At 48.5% G+C, this 20,058-nt stretch overlaps 1 protein-coding gene across 1 annotated transcript in view; it reads right to left on the reverse strand.

Annotated features, from left to right (window-relative positions):
* The window catches only part of alk (ALK receptor tyrosine kinase), a 393,279-nt gene that overhangs the window by 166,946 nt on the left and 206,275 nt on the right, over positions 1-20,058 (reverse strand). The window contains exon 4 of the mRNA XM_061258633.1: positions 911-1,112. Coding sequence (XP_061114617.1) covers positions 911-1,112 — 202 coding nt within the window. The remainder of the gene's footprint in view (positions 1-910; positions 1,113-20,058) is intronic.

Below are 20,058 nucleotides of genomic sequence, written 5' to 3' on the forward strand. Positions count from 1 at the left end.
CTCCCATCAGACCCCGCTGACGATGAGAGATCATCAACCGCTAACAGCAGATGCCACTAACCACAGAAATTGCTACAGTCCCAGTCCGATTAGAACCAGTGGTCCAGATAAAGATCGGTTTGTGTACACCATCGGCTGCAGAAGAGCAACGCTTCACCATGTACATCATTGCACACACACACTGGGGTTACACACCTGCTTTACTACAGGCTAATTACACACCCGTCGACCACAGCAACCTCGGATAGAGAGTGTCAACCATATCGTTAATTTAAAATCAAATAACAGTTGACAAATACACATATACTGTATTTATGTAATGTATGCATGTACGTATGCATGTTACCAAGTATGTATTTATGAAGGTACAATATGTATCTACAGTATATAAGTACACATAGACACAGACTGAACCATAAAGTTTCAGTGAGTGTGAGAGGTGCGTCTCTGTATCTGTTTCTGTGTTGTTTGGCATAACCCCAGTGCTGCGTGTGTGGGGAAGCAGGCCTGTACCAGCCCCCCCGCAGAGGCTGGGAGTTTGGCACCGGCGTGCGGATTTCTCGGAAGGCTGACCGGTCAGAAATAATAACCAAGGAGGCGGCGGGGTAATGAACTTTTCATTGGGAATAATGATGCGCCTTATTGGCGGTCAGCAGGCCCACTTCAGAGCGCAGATCCACCTTGGCAGAGACGGAAAACAGCACGGCAGCAAAAGAGGGAGGGGGGGGGGGGGGTATGACGATAATAACGGGAAGGCCCGGGCGATGCGTTCGGGGAGGAGGGGGGGGGGGGGCGGGATGAGGGAGGTGATCTATCTAAATCACATTACCGGTGTGATGCATCCCCGCCTTCCCCAAGCCCCACCCCCCGGCCCGGCGTCGCCCAATCGGACGCTGCGATTGCGACCTACCCCGGGCGGCGCGGCTTGTCCATGGAGAGGAGGGTGATGGGAGGGCCGTTTCGCGGCGACAGCCACACGGCGTAGCGGCCATTTTGTTGGGGGTGCAGGAACAGGGCCATGTCCAGGCCACACGTGTGGGAACCCCCCCACAGCCACGGGCTCAGCACCCAGGGGCCCCCCAGGGCCGAAGAGTTCACCCACAGGAACTGCCCTGTACAGAGGGAGAGAGAGAGAGAGGGTACAGAGACTTTTAATTCTCCTCTATTATCACAAATATAAAAAAGGAGAGTGGTGAGTTCAGAAAATGAGCACTTAAAATTCACAGAGGTGAACTCAAAATTAAGTTTTTCTTCAATTTTGTCAATATTTCATAACCATACGGACACGTCTTAAAGTAAATATTTCATATACAGGTTTAATACCTGACTATCTTCTTGAGTACCAGTGGCTGTGCATGTCAATCAACATAACATTGACGACATAACTGCTAGGTGCCATTACTGCATTAAATTCAGCGATATAAGTGATATAATCCAGTGATTTTTTACATTTTTATCCGTCAAATATGGGAGAGTGGGGCATAATTGTCAAAGTGTCCTCACCGCAGATTAGCGTGAGTGAGACAAAATGCAAACATGAAGGAAGTTGTCCTCAGAACACAAAGTCAAAGAAAATGGCTCGATCGTTGAGGTAGTGCCTCTTGTCTTGGAGAAATGAGCAGTGTGACAACTTACCCCGCTCTGCCCGCAAATATTTAATACACACAAGCACCCGTCACCGAGTCTAAATGATCCTGACGTGAGTTACCTTCCGTTCTTTCTTTAATTTAGGCCCGATCGTAAATAAACACACCGCGTTAAGTGCCATAAGGCTATCATGAAGGTGGCCCATTTGTTATCTAAATAGAAACTGCGATAGGCAGGACCGAATCTAAACATGGTTTATTACGTCCATAACAAACGCAATAACATTACACTGACACATCACAGAAGTCGCACAATACGCCAAACACTGCATAAAGCATTTTAATATTCTTCAGAGCAGGCCTCGGGTGTCTGCCCATAACACCATCACTAACAGATAAGGACCCATGACATCGCGCTCAGCCCTAACACACCCACAGGGACGCCGGGCGTTCGCTTTCCTGACGGAAGAGTGTCTTCTGCAGGTCACACCCGGAGTCGAATGCATCCCCGAATCAATATCCATCGGTAATTACAGCCGCCGCCGTCGGAGGCGAGCGCACCGAAGGGAACTTTCAATAACCGGCGCTTTCGTCCGTCAAAAGACAGAGGCTGACGCGGGCGCGGAGCGTTATTAAGCGTTCCGCGCGTCGGGAATCCATCGTCGGGAATCTCAAGCGCGCTGCCGGGGAATATGATTATCCTCGATGTTTATAATAGCGCTCGCGCGACGGCCGCCCGTTATAAACATTATTCTCACGAAGAGGTTAAATTCAGACGATAAATAGATAGGGGTGAAAAATACCAAACGGCAAAACAAGAACACGGAGGAGAGAATAACAGCAATGATAAAGTCGGCGGAAGGCCCTAAACGCAGAGCTCGTTCATCATGAAAGTTAATTTACTGATAACAGCCTGCGTGCCGTCTGCTGTAGACATTTCTGCCTATGACTAATTATGAGCAACAAAATGGCCGCCACTGCCACACATAACGGCGTGCCAACGCACGGGCGAAGGAGCCCGGGGCCTGGGCTAGAAAAACAGCAAGGCCGAATCAAAGCCTTGTCTGACGCCTTTGATTTCGAACCCTCTCTCTCTCTCTCTCTCTCCTACATTCTCATCGAGGTCACTCGACCAGGATTTTTTTTCTTTCTGCGAAGCAAGGCTTGATAAAAAAATCAAATAAAGAAAAACTACAAAGGCTCCCTTCTTTAAAAAAAAGAAAAAAAGAAACGCTTGCTTTAATGTGCCCATTATGTAAAGGAGAGTAGGGTGGGGGGGGGGAAGCCCAGAAGTCATGTCTCACTGTGGAAACATATGCAAGGATTCCATACATGAATGAACACGAAACGTCCCGGATGAAGGCAGAAGCGCAGCACGGACACGAGCAGGCTGTTAGCAAGGTAACGAACAACCAATGGCCTTCCTCGCGCAGCGGTACGGGGAAGGAATGAGGATTTTTCACATATTTTGTTCGTAGTCCAAGAGCCAGAGGCATTGCCAGGATTTCATTCTACATGGCAGGGGCTCAACGTTCTCGACGACGGACATCTGGCCAAACAAAATCTAAATAGTTGAACGGTGCATGCGTTTTCTTCCACATGCCCTCGTATTTCCGGGAGGGAAGGGTATCTGTTATTGGGGGAGGACAACAATATCACCCCCCAACATCACTGATGAGGTCATGCAGACAGGTTTAGCAACACTAAACACGTTCGTGTCACACATTGACTCAAAACTCCTTATGACACCGGTCTGGTTATTACCCAGGATGTCTAGGCTCTCAAAATTCAGTGCGACCCACAAAACATAAATATCTCAATTTGATTTACAAATTGGAAAAATTAGCATTCCACAGTCACGCTGCAGCCAAGCTCTTTCTTTATTACCGCCGAAGGGAAACAAAAAAACTGTGATAAGGACCTGTCTTTCCAGAGCCTGTAAAAGGGCCAGTACATCTGCCAATGGACACATAATGCAGACAGATAGATACTTATATCTATATAGAGCCTTCCTCACACTCAAAGCGCTTTGAAGCAACGGCAGCCATTTTGTGCCAGAATGTTCACCACACACCAGCTGACGTGGAGAGGGAGAGAACACCGTTTTTGCGACTTGAATCGGGGGGACAATTAGGTGGCAGGTTGAGAGAGCCAGTTTTGGAATTTAGCCAGGATACCGAGGAACCCCCTACTCTTCGTAAAGAGTGTCGTGGGATCTTTAATGACCGCAGTGAGTCAGGAGGTTTAACGTCTCATCCGGAAGACGGCGTCTCCTACAGCACAGTGTCCCCATCACTGCGCTGGGGCATTTGGGATAATTTGACCAGAGGGAAGATCAACATCACTTAATGTAAACACAAATGCTGCAGTGAAACTTCCTCTCTCTCTCTCTCTCTCTTTCTCTCTCTCTGTCTCTTTCTCTCTCTCTCACTCGCTCACTCTCTCTCTCCGCTGACACCATCCCAGTGATACCTACATCTCTTATGAAGGGGGAAAGGCCTCGTGTCAAAAATAAAACCACGCAAGCAGGTGTCAGATACGACCTCATTAAGCTCTCCAAATATTAACGGCGAGACGTCTTACGACTCACATGCGAACGACAAAAATGAAATGTGTCTGATCGGCACGGATTATATCACACTACGATGCACACATGCGCAAGCGTTGTTTCCTGGCAGTAAGCAAAATCTACTGCTTCTACTACCGGGATTTTAAAGCACTGAAGCAGTCTGTGGGGAGCTTGATTTATATAAGTCAGATAAAAACCAAACTTTACCAACTTCACTAACTTTGTGACTTTATATAACTTTTTTGGCACTTAATTGACAGCACGATGCACAATAAAAAAAAAAAAGAAGGATATTTTTCATTTTAAAAGCATCGCGAAAAACACCCCGGTCGTCAGGAACTCTGAGCCGTCATGTCGAGAGCCCCGGCTGTCGGCATGACAACGAGCCCGATTCCTCCGCCAGCCCTCGGCCGCGAGGCGTGACCCCGGAGTGTGGAGCTGATGCGCCGTTTAAACCTTCATTAGGCGGTAAACTCATCTCCTGCCTCTGAAGACGACTGCGCGCTTCTCGTTGATGTAACGGTGCGGCGGGACACTGGGGAGACCTCATGTAGCATGGAGCACATTAGCGGTGTGAAACGGCGCCCCCTGCTGGCTCCCCCCTTCCTGCCGCTGCCTGTGAATGACACTGGCGCTCCGCCGCCCAGCGGTAAGTGAAAAACCCCGGTGTTTCCATCCTTTCTTCGCACCTCTCTTTCTCCCTCGCTCTGTTTCTCCGTTCGAACCGAGGCCCGGCCTGGTGGTGCTGCGTCTGGCAGGAGGTACAGGTGAGAGATCAACCTTTACCTGGTCGCCCATGGCAACCCCAGAGCAGGGATCTGTGCACTGCCCAGAGCTTAGCCATGAGCTTAGGAGAGGAGGCAGCACCGCGGGAATGGAGAGAGAGGGGAAGAGAGAGAGGGAGAGGGAGAAAGACAGGAGGGAAAGAGAGAGAGACAAGAGGGAGAGTGAGGTGGAGAGAGAGTGAGAGAGACAGGATAGAGAGAGGGAGAGAGGGAGAGAGGCAGGGAGAGAGCCAGTGAAGGGGTGTGTGTGTGAGAGAGAGAGAGGGGGGAGAGAGAGCGAGAGAGATGTGTGTGTCTGTGAGAGACAGAGCGAGAGAGATGTGTGTGAGAGTGATCAAGAGTGACATGAGAAAGAGAAAGACAGGGTGAAGAGTGATAAAATGGAGAATGACAGAAAGAGTGAGGATTGTTCTGATTCATGTTTTTTTTTATCTGCATTATTATTATTATTCATTATTATCTATTATACATCTATTATCTATAATTACCTTTTATTATCTATTTATTAAACGCTTATAAATATTTATCTATATTAAAATATTAATTGATGAATACATGCATTTGACGTTGCCTTTGGCAATATCTGCAAGCTACTGCCAATAGATCTGGATGTATTTTCATTTTAATCTGAGCGCCTGAGAGAGGGAGAGAGGAAGAGAAAGAGAGAGACGGAGAAAGACAGAGAATGAGAGAGATAGTGAGAGAGAGGGAAGAGAGAGGGAGAGATAGGGAGAGATAGAGGGAGAGAGAAGGAGAGCGAGAGGGAGAGTGTGAGGGAGAGGGAGAAAAAGAGGGAGAGAAGAAGGGAAAGAGAGGGAGAGAGAAGGAGAAAGGCAGAGTGAGAGTGAGGGGAGAGAGAAAGAGAGGGAGAGAGGAAGTGAAATAGAGAGAAGGAGAAAGAGAGAAAGAGAATGAGAGAGATAGTTAGAGAGAGAGGGAGAGAGAGGGAGAGGGAGAGAGAGGCAGAGAGAAGGAAAGACAGAGGGAAAAGAGAGAGTGGGAGAGTGGGAGAGAGAGAGGGAGAGAGGGAGAGAGAGGGGGAGAGAGAGGAAAAGGGAATAGAACCAGCCCACAGCACACAGAGGAATAGAGAGAGCTTCGTGCCTCTCTGTGCCTGGAGGCTGTGGGGCTGTACAGAGCTGAGGGGTCACAGGGGTCATACACCATAGAGTGTAGATGAGTACATGGATCGCTGAAAAAGAGACAGGAAGCACTAATCACTTCAGTCACCCGATTGGGTGGAAAAACTGAGCTAATCCCTCTCATTATTTTCTCACTTGTTCCTGTTAGAGGATCTTTTTTTTTTCTTCCCCTCGCAATTATCTTCTGTTAAAATGGCCGTTTTATTCCGGCGGGGGAGGAGGCGGGCCGAGTTCTGGTCCGGATTGGCTTCATCGCGTCTCTCTGCCCATTTACATTACCCGCAATGCTCAGAGGCTCCAGACAATTTGGCGGAGAGAGTAAAAAGCAATTCCAGAAGGCTTGAGCGCACCCCACCTACACGATTTCACACCGCCGGCTGGAAGAGCTCTTCTCTCCTCGGGTTTCTGTTCTGATGTCCGCAGGAGCAGACAAGCGCAATTTCATCCGTACAAAATAAATAAACAAATGAATGACCTGCGATTATACATACGTATACATGTGCGTATGGACCTGGAATGAGAGGGAAAAAAAACAATGTTTCAGCCTTACTGTTCACGATGGACGGATCTCTCTTACGTGGTGAGTTATTGTCGTTCGTACTTCACTGTATATCGAGATGTTTGGGATCAAGTGTTCCCATCTCAGCTCACCCCAGTCCGAAGGCCTGGGTTTCAGTTAGTATCTGACCTAACTGGCCTTGGGTGATTGATCGAGTCTTTCGTACCACTACATAAACATGCTCAGTAAAGCTGAGCTTGCAGCAGGTTTTTTATTTAGATTAAAGATAGATGTTCAGCAAATACATTACATTACAGTACATTATTGCCATTTGGCAGACGCTCTTATCCAGAGCGACGTACAGTTGATGAGACTAAGCAGGAGATAATCCTCCCCTGGAGCAATGCAGGGTTAAGGGCCTTGCTCAAGGGCCCAACGGCTGTGCGGATCGTATTGTGGCTACACTGGGATTAGAACCACCGACCACGCGTGTCCCAGTCCTTTATCTTAACCACTATGCTACAGGCCGCCCTGCATACAAATACAGGCCTGGATGTCTCTTCTTACAGATACAGTAACCTGTGGGGTCACTGTTGATAGTGACCATGACATCTGCAGTGCACCCGACCTGAGTAAAATACATAATCGCTATAAAAATACAGGCCATTTGCCATTTACCACTGGTTCGATCCCCTGCCCTGGGTGTGTCAAAATTGCTCCCGACAAGCAGATTGGCACCTTGCATGGCAGCCTATTGCCGTTGGTATGTGAGTGTGTTGAAGTGTCCCAGAGCAATATACATAACGCACAATTGCTCCCGACGAGCTGATTGGTACCTTGGATGGCAGCCTATTGCCGTTGGTGTGTGAGTGTGTGAATGAGAGGCATCCATTCTAAAGCGCTTTGGATAAAAGCATGACATAAATGCAGTCCATTTACCATTGAATTGGAGTCAAATCATTTCATAAACATAAACATAAACATAAAAGGATTGACGGCAACAGGCCATTAAGCCCTACTTGGCTCATCATTTCACAATTTTTTTTAAAGTAAATAAACTTAATAAAACCATAAACAAACCCAAACATAAACATTTTATGTTATCAATTGTCTCCGCAATCGATAAACAAGGACAGTATTCGCACGCATTTTGAGAATATTTTATGGGTTCCAATACACCAGACAAGCTCAGTAAAACAGAGAAAGTATTTGAATCCGAAACAATGGCACACGTGACCCAGGTCTGATGTATGTAGAGAGAACCTTCTGGGGCGGGGATAAGGAGGCCGAACCCGACTGGGGCCATAGCATTTGGGTTGCCAAGATGAAAGACTGAGACAAGGTGCCACCACACTTCACTGTTCGACAGCTCCAGTCTAGCCGGCGCAGAAAATGACCCTTTCAGCTAATGGGAAAAAGAACTGCCAGGAAAAAAACGCTTTGCCGCATGTAAGCGCTATTTCAAGAGAACCATAACCCTCCTTGATGGATTTGAGAAGTGTTTCCTTAAAGCACAATCTTCGTCTGGCTGTTTCCAGTCAACGCCTGACACCAACCACTGTGGAAGGCCGGAGAATTAATAGGACGGCTCCGATCAAAACTGTCTTACATGGACCACATCAGCGCAGGTACTGCAGCCTATCAACACATTTCTACACACTGCATATTCCGGCTTTGACACAGCGCAACAACACATTATTACATGTAGCTCAGCAATACAGACTTATATGTGAATATCAGCACACGGTGCTGTAAAATCCAGCTATGCCAGCTTGACCAGCTTGAAAATCGAGCTGGTCGAGCTTGGTATGATCTGATTGACCTGCATAGTCAAGCTGGTCATAAAGCTGGTCTAGTTGGGTATGAGCCAGTCAACCACCTAAGCTTTGACATTTTTTTCAGCAGGGAATTCTTCCATGAAGCACACCAGGAACCATCTATTCCTGTGTATACTGCTTCTAGATGAACACGCACTCATACCCATAGTTACACTCAAGGTAAACTGGAGAGCTCTGTTTTCTCTTCTATGTAGCATTACAGTTGCAATCTAACAAGAGCACTATTGCACTGCAAACCGAATCAATCCAAATCTTGGCGAGCGCGTTATTTTATTTTTTTAACGTAATCCCTGTGAGAAATGTCGGGGAAGGAAAGACTATTTAAGCGTATTCGCGCAAATCCTCTTACAGAGACAATGTTTTTAGCTGAATGAACAGCATTTAAGCGTTCACTGTCTGAGACATGTCTTGTTGATGATTACAGTACATTATCAGTGTGTACTTAATCGCCTCAGACTCCACAACAGTTACTGACCTCGGAAGAAAGGTGATTTTTCAAGGCTGCCAGGGATTACAGAGGTGTAAATGATCTGAGTATTTGTTTGCCTGTCAACGCAGATAACAGTCAACAGCAATGCAAATGAACGCTTCCTGTTCAACGCCGTCTTGTGAATTCAAACACTGTGAAGCCACAAGGGTAGTCCTGTATGACCACACAAGGACTGCACTTGACTGAAAGCCCCCTGACCTGCACCAGGGTTAATTACCCACAAGCCTAAGGGGCTCCCGGCCATAGCTGGTGCTAGTACAGTCAAACTGTGGTCAATCCATTCCAATTCATTCATCATTGAGCATAGGCTTATTAGAATTATTGGCATAATTCTTTTCAGAAACTTAATTTCAATTAATTTCAGGAACTATAGGAAATAGGAAATGCTATCGATCCCAACCTGCAGTCAGGACTACCACTCAAAAGCATTACATTGAAAAGAAATGCAAACTGTTTTAGACTGTACCTTTTTAAATACGCTGTTGTGAGACACACTGAGTGAGCACTTTATTAAGTATTTATTAGATTTATTTTTTAGACTTATTAAGTCTACTGCTGCTGTAGCCGATCCACTGAGAGTTATGATGCGTTGTGTGTTCAGAGATGCTCTTTTGCATACCACTGTTTTAATGTGTGGTTATTTGCGTTACTGTCACCTTCCTGTCAGCTTCGACCAGTCTGGCCCTTCTCCTCTGACCTCTCTCATTAACAAGGCATTTTTGCCCGCAGAACTGCTGCTCACTGGATGTTATTCGTTTTTAATCCAGACACGGTCTGTGTCAACAGTGGTAGCCCCATGGCCCATGGAGGGTAGAGTTTCAGCACCTCACCGAATACCAGCACCCCCTCTGGTCAATAAGGCCACCCCCAGAATGTCTGTTAACCCTTTAAGGTGTGAGGTCACACATAGGTGATTAGAATGTTCTTACTGGAACTGAAGATTCTACTGCAGATGTACCAATCGCTACTGGCAACTGAAAACAATGGAGTTCTAGAACACTGATGTAGAACTTAAAAAAAAAAACATTCAAAAAGACCTGCTCTTCACAGGGTTAAATCTGTATGTTTACACGAGGCTGACATGCAAACAGTGGTGTGATACGAATCAGCAGCTGAGATCACAGGCTTTGAATGCAGATTTAAAAAATATGGTCCAAGGGAAAAAAAGAAAATTCAATTTAAAGAAAAAAGATACTGGTCAGATCAGATCACCTACAACATATGAATAATCCTCCTGTCCATATGCAGATAAAATGCAGATAAAAGAAATAATATGGTCGTACATTGCGAGGGAAAAGGGATTTAAAGAAAAAGATGCTGGTCAGATTTGCTCACCTATGAACATTTGATTAATCCCTCTGCCCATTCGCAGAGGTACGGACGACTGAAGCCACGCCGGTTCTGATGTGCGTCGCATCCATTCGGATCTGAGACCCGGGACCAGGGCGAGCTCCGAGAGAACCGGGAGATAAGCTCAGCGAAGGCCCGATTTCTGCGGCAATATCCCAGGCCAGACAGCCCCAAAGATTCATCATCTCCGTGGGCGTACACCTGCACCCAGGAACTCGTTCATTAGGTCCCATTAAACCCGTGCCCCCGGCGGGGAATTAAACGCATCAAGGCCCCGACGCGTGTCTTTGAAAAGGGTTTTGATTTCTCCCTGTCGGGATGAAAGCAGCGGTGTGATTGGCCGGGGCGGGGTTCCGCTCCCCCGTGCGGCAGGGGGGGCTGTGATTCGTCGCTCAAAGGAGCCGACTCATCCTCCGTTATCAAATTTCACTCCGGGGAAATGGACGCGGGCCGTTTCCATTTATTTATTTATGCGCGCGGATGTGCCGCGCGTTTCAATAACACCTGTCTCTGCGGCGCGGCGCGCGACTGTCATTCATCACACGAAGTTATGAAAGCGGGAATAAAAAAAAAAAAAGAAGAAAGAAATCAGCACAGGTTTTTCTTTTCTTTTTTTAAACGGGTACCTTAAGGTCATTCATGCAAACGACTAACACTCGCGCTTGGACTCGGATGACGCGCGTAACAGACGCGTTTAGCCGTCCGCTTGAAACAAGCGCTCGAATCAAGCCTTGATTGGGTGATCCGCGGGAGCGCAGTTAATCGGGACGTCGGATCCAGGAAGTGATGAGCAGGCGGAACGGAGGGCTTAGAGCTAGGCCCAGGGACAGCGACGGTATGACAATCGCATCTCGGTAAGCCGGCGTTTACTGAAGAGATTTACACACGTGATACTGCCGAGAGAGGGAAACGCGAAGGCAGCAAAAGTGATTTTAGCAATGATTCGGGCGTGGGGGGAGGGGAATGGGCACTGCAAAAAATCCCAAAATAAGTCAGCCTCAACAAGTATTTTTAACCTTGTTTTGGGGTGCAAAATCTTATTTCTTTAAATAAGAAAATAAACGAGACAGTTTGACTTCTCAACGTTTGCTAATGGTGTGAGAAAATTTCACAAAAATAAGCTGATATTGAACACTTGTTAAGATGGTGATTTTATTTTTGCGGTGGTGGGGGAGAGGGATGGAAGGAGTCAAAGCTGCCTCTTGAGGTGCTGTGGTCTTTGGACTCCCCCCGAGACGAATGCGGGCAAGGCCCATAGAGGGAACAGAAGCACAGGGAGAGAAGCTGACATTTCTCCTTTCTCCGAACGAAAAAAAAAAAAAAGAAAATCAATAAGTAATGTGCCCGGCTGATTGTACAATGGAGCTGATCAGCACAGCACAGCTGGGCCTCACCTCCAGCCTCACCTGCGCGGGAAATCAAAGCCCTTTTATCAGCATTAAGCACACAGCATGTGGGCAGCACTTCCCCGAATACGGCTCGCGTGTTTTCTCTATGAGGTTTTTCCTTTTTCCCCCCTTTTCTCCTAAATGAATTACAGTGAAAATACCATCATAGTGGAAAAGTGGGTCAAAGCTCAATAGTTTGAGAAATTGAAAAAAAAAAAGAAGTAATTCAGGCAGATGGAGGCAGTTACAGAAGCAGGGCTCACATTAAGGCAGGCCTCCCGCATGTGCGAATCAAGGGCCCGGATTGGCCACGGCACAACCAATCAGAGGCTCTTATACGCTCTAACAAGGGGAATACCTGTCTGTCTTCCCCACCACAACCAAACGAGTGGGTCCCATGGTCATACCCACTCGGGACGGTGCCCCAATCGGCAGAGGAGGGAGGGGTCGGCTTTGCCCAAAAACGTGCGCACCACGTATGCAAAGATGGTAAAGGAGAAAGATCTCGAACTCAACCATCAGCTCCTATTCCATGTCTGCCTAGCCATAAGAAGTGGCGGGAACATGCGTGGTTACATAGGGCGGCCTGTCGCGTAGTGGTTAAGGCAACCACCGACTGGGACCTGCAGGGTTGGTGGTTCGATCCCCGGTGTAGCCATAATAAGGTCCGCACAGCCATTGATTGGGCCCTTGAGCAAGGCCCTTAACCCTGCATTGCTCCATGGGAGGATTGTCTCCTGCTTAGTCTAATCAACTGTACTTCACTCTGGATAAGAGCGTCTGCCAAATGCCATTAATGTAATGTAATGTACATAAGTCCACTGTTCCTCTCTGAGAAAAGCCAGAGGAAGCGTTTCACTTCAAGACACTGTGCACATGCCCATAGGTGAACAACTGTGAGATAAGTTACAGTCCCCTCTGTGTTATCGTTGTGATTTTCGCCAAAAACAAACATAATAAATTTAACGCAGCGGAGCAATTTAGCCCCCAGGTTGGACCTCTCCTCTGTTTCTCTCTATGACGCAAGCGAAGCCAGGGAGAGATCCACATTCACTTTGAAGCCGAGACAAAAAGGAATGAATAAATAAATCAGATTCCCCGCAGCAGGTACCGGCACGGCGGGGGGGACGGGGCGACGGGATGGGCTGACGTCCCGGCGCGCGACAGATGTCCAGCCAGCGAGGCCGCTGGGAGCTCGCGCATAGAGATATCGGACTGGGGTGGCAGCCTCGCTAATCAATCCCGGGAGGTTCCCGCTTTTCCCCGGCCCCCGTTCCCGTTCCCTCATTAGCGGGAATTAGCCGGGTAATGACTCCGCTAAGAGGGGAGATAGCGGCACCTTGCTATCTCAGTTTCGGGTTAGAGATGACAACCTCGTCTGTTCTCGAGAGTCACGAGGGGTCTACGGAGGAGAGAAACGCCGTGTGCTAGTGGATATGGCAGGAAAGGCATTGCATTCGAAAAAGCCTTTGAAATATTGCATTTCTGTAAACTAGAGTTAAATACTGAATTGCTGAATTATTTATGTCCCCCCCCCCCCCACTGTTGCCTAGCGATTCCAGCAGTTACAGCCTGATTATATATCTGCGACCTATGCAGAGAATCCACAGGGAACAAATGGCGGGGTGGGGGGGGTGAGCCACAAATAGCACAAAAGGGAACAGGCAGAGGACTCATGGGAAATGTAGTTTGAAAGGCCATGGAGAGAGAGGCCGTGAGAGAATCAGATTTGGTGCCCTCCACCAGGAACAGAACGCAAGAACGACGACGGCTTATGGAAATGAACAACAGAACAGAGAAAATATATTGCAATGAAAACCAAAACCTAAATACAATCAATAATAATAATAGTTTGTTATTTAGCTGACACTTCCCAGGCGATTTACAGTTGATTCGACTAAGCAGGAGACAATCCTCCCCTGGAGCAATGCAGGGTTAAGGGCCTTGCTCAAGGGCCCAACGGCTGTTACGGATCTCATTGTGGCTACATTGCGGGCTTGAACCACCAACCTTCCAAGTGCCAGTCATGTACCTTAGCCACTAGGCTATGGGCTACGGGTAATCAATTTGCCATCTATAACTAATGACAAATAGACACAATTAAAAGACAGCATTGATAGTTGGACCTAACTGACTGCTAACGGCCTCCATTGTGGAAAGGTGTACATTGAGTACATACAGATTTGTATTCCTGTCAGACAGGAAGGGGGGCGGTGGACTGAATTGGGCTGTTTGGGAGGGGCCCCTGTCGCAGGGGGACGGCTCCGCTCCCTGCTCCGGACAGGCGATGCGTTACTGGACCCGCCCCTGAGGCTCGCTCCGAGCCAAAGTCCAGTCAGCTGGAGCAGCCCGGCAGCGTCACCGAGCCAGCGCACGGAGACAGAGCCCAGAGGACCGGCCCGAATGGTCGTCTGTGATCACACGGAGCAGGGCAGAGACCCACCACCACACACCCCCCGGGACACTCCAGCCCGGACCGGCTGTGATCACACGGAGCAGGGCAGAGACCCACCGCACACACCCCCCGGGACACTCCAGCCCGGACCGGCTGTGATCACACAGAGCAGGGCAGAGACCCAACACAACCCCCCTGGGATCCTCCAGGAGCAGGGCAGAGACCCACCACGCCTCCCCCCCTGGGATCATCCAGGCCGGTCAAGAGAGTACGGGGGCAGGACGAGGCTTGCACAGAAAATATAAATAAAAACACCGAAGAGCGAGTGTGATGTTCTCGCTGGAAGTAAAAGTGGTTATTGATCTTTTTTTTTTGTGCCTGGAGGCACTGAGAGGTCTGGGCACAGACGGACACCCATCAGCATTCAGGCAGGAGAAAAGGGGAAAGAAAGAGAGAGAGAGAGGGAGAGGGAGAGAGTTAGGGGGTGAGAGAGAGAGAGAGAGAGAGAGGGAGAGGAGAGAGAGAGGGACAGAGATGGAGAGAGAGAGGGAGAGAGAGGGGAAGAGTGGGAGAGCGAGATGGAGAGAGAGAGGAGAGAGAGAGGGGGAGAGAGAGAAAGAGAGAGAAGAGAGAGAGGAGAGAAAGGGAGAGAGAGAAAGAGAGGGAGAGAGAGGAGAGAGAGAGGGAGAGAGAGAGGAGAGAAGGGGAGAGAGAGAAAGAGAGGGAGAGAGAGGAGAGAGAGAGGGAGAGAGAGAGAGAAAGCCTGCAGCAGGAAGGGTCTGAGCTGGCTGGAGGAGTGATGGTGTGAGGACGGACAGCAGCGGTGGGACCGCACGGTTCTGACGCGGCATGAGGCCTACAAAGAGGAGTCAAGCGTGTGATTGCTTTGCATCCTGGGATTTGTAGGCTTTCTGAACCCCTGTTAAGCGCACAGACCTGAAATAACAGTCTGCAGGAGGGCAGTGGGTTTCCTTCACAAGTCTTTCACTATAAATACCAAAAAATAAGTCCCAACAACATGTAACATTTTATTTTGATGCGAAAGCCAGAAACTATGTTTTCTTGTCAATTCTTTTTGTGATGACATTGTTAATTGAGAAAACACTTTTAATTGGACTGTGTCCATAATATCTATATTATCATATTTGGTAACCATTTATAATACCAGTAACAATAACCCACTCCAGGCTGTGGTAATGTATTGTAATTTCATCCCAGTTAAGTGACCCTCTGGTGTGTGTCAGGCCAAACAACGCCCATTAGCTGCGATAAAATCACAATATACCACTGCCTGTCGTCAGTTATTGCTTAAATATACAAATTGTTGCCATTTTCAGATATCCAAAAGCGGAAAACACAGATTTGCTAAACACTTCATGCATGCAGTGCTACAAACCCTATCATCATCCACTCATAGCATGACACTTTCAGATATTGAATTATATTCATTTTAGAACAAACGCTGCTGTGAAATATGTTGTTACGTTTTCAACGCGGCGCACATGTTTTAAACATACCGCAGTAAAAGTTAGGCCCTAGCATTCAGACAGCGGGGGGCTACTAGTGCACTCGGAACAAAAACAGCTCCAGAAGGAACCTCTGTGTCTCCGTAGAGGAAGCCTATCCAATTCAAGGGCTCTTTGTTGTGCAAAATGATTAAATCTGGGATGCTTTCACAGTTTTCACACCTACCATGGAGGGTTCCGGAAAGAAGTAAAGAGGGTCCTTCTGTGGGGACAAGCCAACCTCTTTTCCTTTTTTATTTTTTTTTCCTAAGAGTGTGGAATTGCCTGAGCTTGTACACTTTGCAGAACTCTCTTCCCAGCTGAAATCTCTGTGGAAACGGTGATCATTTTTAGAAGCCGGATGGAACCGCTTTTTTAGATTGTGCCTTTTAAGCATCTGTACAGTATGTGACTGAGCTGAACTGTAATTTGCCTGCGTTTCTATTTTTAACTGTTCGGCGCTCTGAGACGCCTCAGCGTGGAAAAGCACTGTCGTATATGAAAATAAGATTGATTGTTCGATCGATTGACTCACTGGCCGGAATCCCGAATCTTGAATCTTGAATCCTGAACCGACTGACTGAATCTTGAATCTTGAATACTGAATCTTGACTGATTGATTAACCGATTGACTGATTGACTGACTCCGTTTCCGTCTGGGATTCCAGGCAACGCAGACGGGCTGAGCCCCTTACCTAGCCGTCGGAGGCTCGGCAGAAGGCCGTCGCCCCTGCGCCTGGACCTGCGGATCTCATACACCTGTAAACGGTTATCACCACTCTCAGAGTCCCTCCACGGGTAAGTGCCGTTACCCCCCCCCGCCCGTTAAAGCGTCCCAGGTGAGCACGCCGGTCCAGGTGAGCGGGGCGGTCCAGATGTGTGTCGTTCTCTTCCCTTCCCCTCCCTCCAGGAAAGCGCTGGATTAATTGCCGACGTATTAGCGCGCGTTCGTTGCCGCCGATAGCATCGGGCAGACGCTGGCCCGAAACGCAGCCAGCGCATTAGCGCCGCTAATTTAATTACCCGTTCTGCCGGCGAGCGTTTGAGTTATTTACCCGACGCTCGCAAACACGGCGGTGGGGAGGGGGGGGTGGAGCTGGAGCCTGCACACAGCGCTCGACAGGGCTGCTCGTCTGTAACCGCACCCCTCTGAGCAAACACGAGTGAAAATATGAACTCGGAGAAAAACAGAGCTCTGCAAAGTGAAGGGAAACAGTGCAGAACTGGCTCTGTGGGAGAATCTCAGGTCCCTGAACTGGCTCTGTGGGACAATCTCAGGTCCCTGAACTGGCTCTGTGGGAGAATCTCAGGTCCGGGGCTCCAGTGACAAGGCTCTGGGATGGGGGGCAGGGGGCCTGTAGCGTAGCGGTTAAGGTAAATGGTAAATGGCTGGCATTTATATAGCGCATTTATCCAAAGCGCTGTACAATTGATGCTTCTCATTCACCCATTCATACACACACTCACACACCGACGGCGATTGGCTGCCATGCAAGGCGCCGACCAGCTCGTCAGGAGCATTTGGGGATTAGGTGTCTTGCTCAGGGACACTTCGACACAGCCCGGGCGGGGGATCGAACCGGCAACCCGCCAGACTGCCAGACAACTGCTCTTACTGCCTGAGCCAATGAACATGACTGGGAGACGCAAGGTCGGTGGTTCTAATCCCGGTGTAGCCACAATAAGATCCGCACAGCCGTTGGGCCCTTGAGCAAGGCCCTTAACCCTGCATTGCTCCAGGGGAGGATTGTCTCCCACTTAGTCTAATCAACTGTACAAATGGATAAAAGCGTCTGCCAAATGCCAATAATGTAAAAGCGGGGTCAAGTGGAGTGCTTCCTGCTCATGACTGCTCCCTTCCCCAAATAGATTGAGCAGGCCCATGAAGGAGCACACTCATTACATTACAGTTAATTGGCTAATGCTTTTATCCCAAGCGACAGCTGATTACACTGAGCAGGGGCCCATCCCCCCTGGAGCAGGGTGGGGTTAAGGGCCTTGCTCAAGGGCCTGGCGGCTGCACAGAGTTTACTGTGCCGCCAACCTTCCAGGTCCCGGTCAAGCACCTTAGCCACTAGGCTACAGGCTGCCTCCTCCTCAGGTTCAATCATCCAACCCCCCCCCCCCCTGTCGATGGGAACAGCTCCTGAGCAAGGTCTCACTCTCTGTGAGTAAATCAGACTGGCCCGATCCTCGGCTCAACCCCACGGGGATTTCGCCGCTGAGCAAGGGTGTGCAATCAGCCCGAATCCTGCAGGCCCCTGAGGATCTGAACTCCCTGTATGGGACAGTAGCTCGCGGTGACTCTCTGAAATCCCTGGTTGGTAAACGGGGGGTGTGAGGCTGCCTCGTGGCGTTGTCTCTCCTCGTTGTGGATGTCCACAGAACAGCAGATGAACCCAAACACAGGAGGCAGACGGGGAACGTCGGTGGACAAGCTGTAGAGATCGGCTCGGGTTTAGAGCGGGTCTCTCATTTCTGCACCTTCCTTCCTCACACCTTATTGAATCATACATCACTCCCCACCCCCCCCCCCCCTCCACCCTCAAGCCGTATGCCACGCTCGGAGGACACATTCGTTATGACGTTCCTCCCTCCTGTCACAGTGCCTGCGATCAGGAGAGAAGACCCGCGTTGTTTTATGGTGGTGAGCTATGGCAGTTAAGGGCTGGGGAGCCCAGGGAGGATCTCGTCCATGGCTTTAACTCTCTGAAGAGTAGGGACTCCATTTTGTCACACTTTACAACAAGGGTAAAGAATGAACTGGCATTAAATAATGTAGTTGTTCACATGTACAAATACATTAATTAAGCGTGAAATTACCGTTTCTTTAGTTCAGGTATGTGTTAACTACTTACTAATCTATTAGTTACATTAATATTTAAACATTAGTAAACCATAGGACGAACTTATAACTACTTAACCATTAACAAATACATTAACTTTTCAATGCAGTATGAATTGGGATTAACTAATGATATGCAGATGTAAAAGCAAAGCTGTACAGATTCATTTCTCGGTAGTTAGTTTGTTAACAATTACATTAGTCGATGGCAATTCATGTAACCTTATTATATAGTGTTACCCTCCATTGCGTTCAGTTACCAGCAGTGATAGTTACCCCAGCTTAAATAATAATTTGTTTTATAGCTGACACATTTAACCAAAATCACTTATTATTGATCACTAAGCAGGGGACAATCCCCCCTGGAGCAATGCAGGAGTTAAGGGCCTTGCTGCCCAACAGCTGTGCAGATCTTATCTTAGCTACACCGGGGCTTGAACCACCAATCCCGTAGCTTAGCCAATCGGCTACAGGCTGCCCCTGTCATAACGTTGCGTAATAATAATTACGCTCCCATAATGTTCCAGTACGGACATCCTAATCATGTATGCGTGATGTGACACCTTAAGGTGTGAGCACAGCCGATCCAAACACAGCGTTCGTCCTGAGGGAGGAGCGTTCCCCTCCATACGTCGTTTTCACATATACAACAGCTCCTCGCCCCACAGGGACTGACTTCATTATGTTCACACCTCTGCCTTTGTTTACCTGCCGCTTTACCTGCTTACTAAGGTGTAACGCGCTGGCCGTAATGTCCGTTACTAAACACGCGGGGCGTGCGCGCTGATGAGATTTAAGAGTTACAGAAAAAGTGGCAGCTGCCGCCAGGTGAGGAGATCTCATGAATAAATCCGAGAGAAAATTCGGGTTATTTAAAAACGCCGTTTTCGCATTGTACAGTACGGCGACTCTGTTAAGAGTGCGATCCGCAGGCCTTCCAGCCACCAGACCAAGATAAAATATTTCTGAGACAAGTCAGTTAGGAGCAAAACGGAAAAAGAGATGTTCATTTATTTGAATTACCATCGCCAGACACGAGTCTGAGAAACTCCAGGCACGGTTGATAGATGTAGGAGAAAGTGAAGACTGAAAAACTGGCTTTTTCCACCCACTACACTACGTATCCAGCGCCCGAATGCACCGTTCCGCTTCCAGATATAAACTTGTCCTCCTGTACGTGCCGTTTGGAGTTGCTTTCAGCACGCTATCTTCAATTTCAATTTCAGCCTTGGCCAAAAAGTGAAGTGCAATTTTCATACCGCAGATCGCGGAAACGCCATCAGAAGAACAGCCCGCCGTCGAGCTCCGTGGGTCATTACGAAAACCGCGGCCGCAAAAAATGGAATCTGAGAACGGGGATTCGGTTATGAGATGCAAATCCGGGAGGACTCGACGCGGAGGGAAGATAGGGAGCAGACGATGGCTGGCGTTTCCGTGGAAACCTCCGGTGTGCATCCCAATAATCGAAAAATGCATTCTCCTTTCCTCCACTGGGCTCCTCCCCCCATACCTCCAGACAGGAGTAGAGTGGACCAAAAGAGTATTGGGTGGTACCCTTGCTCTGCTATGATACCCCTGTCCTAGTGCAGTAGGGTGGGAGGCACCCAACACCAGGGGGCGGTAGAGAGTACATAGCCCGGTAAACACTCTCACTGGGGTGTCTGAG

The sequence above is a fragment of the Conger conger genome, chromosome 1, assembly GCF_963514075.1.
Source record: "Conger conger chromosome 1, fConCon1.1, whole genome shotgun sequence".
Classification (NCBI taxonomy): domain Eukaryota; kingdom Metazoa; phylum Chordata; class Actinopteri; order Anguilliformes; family Congridae; genus Conger; species Conger conger.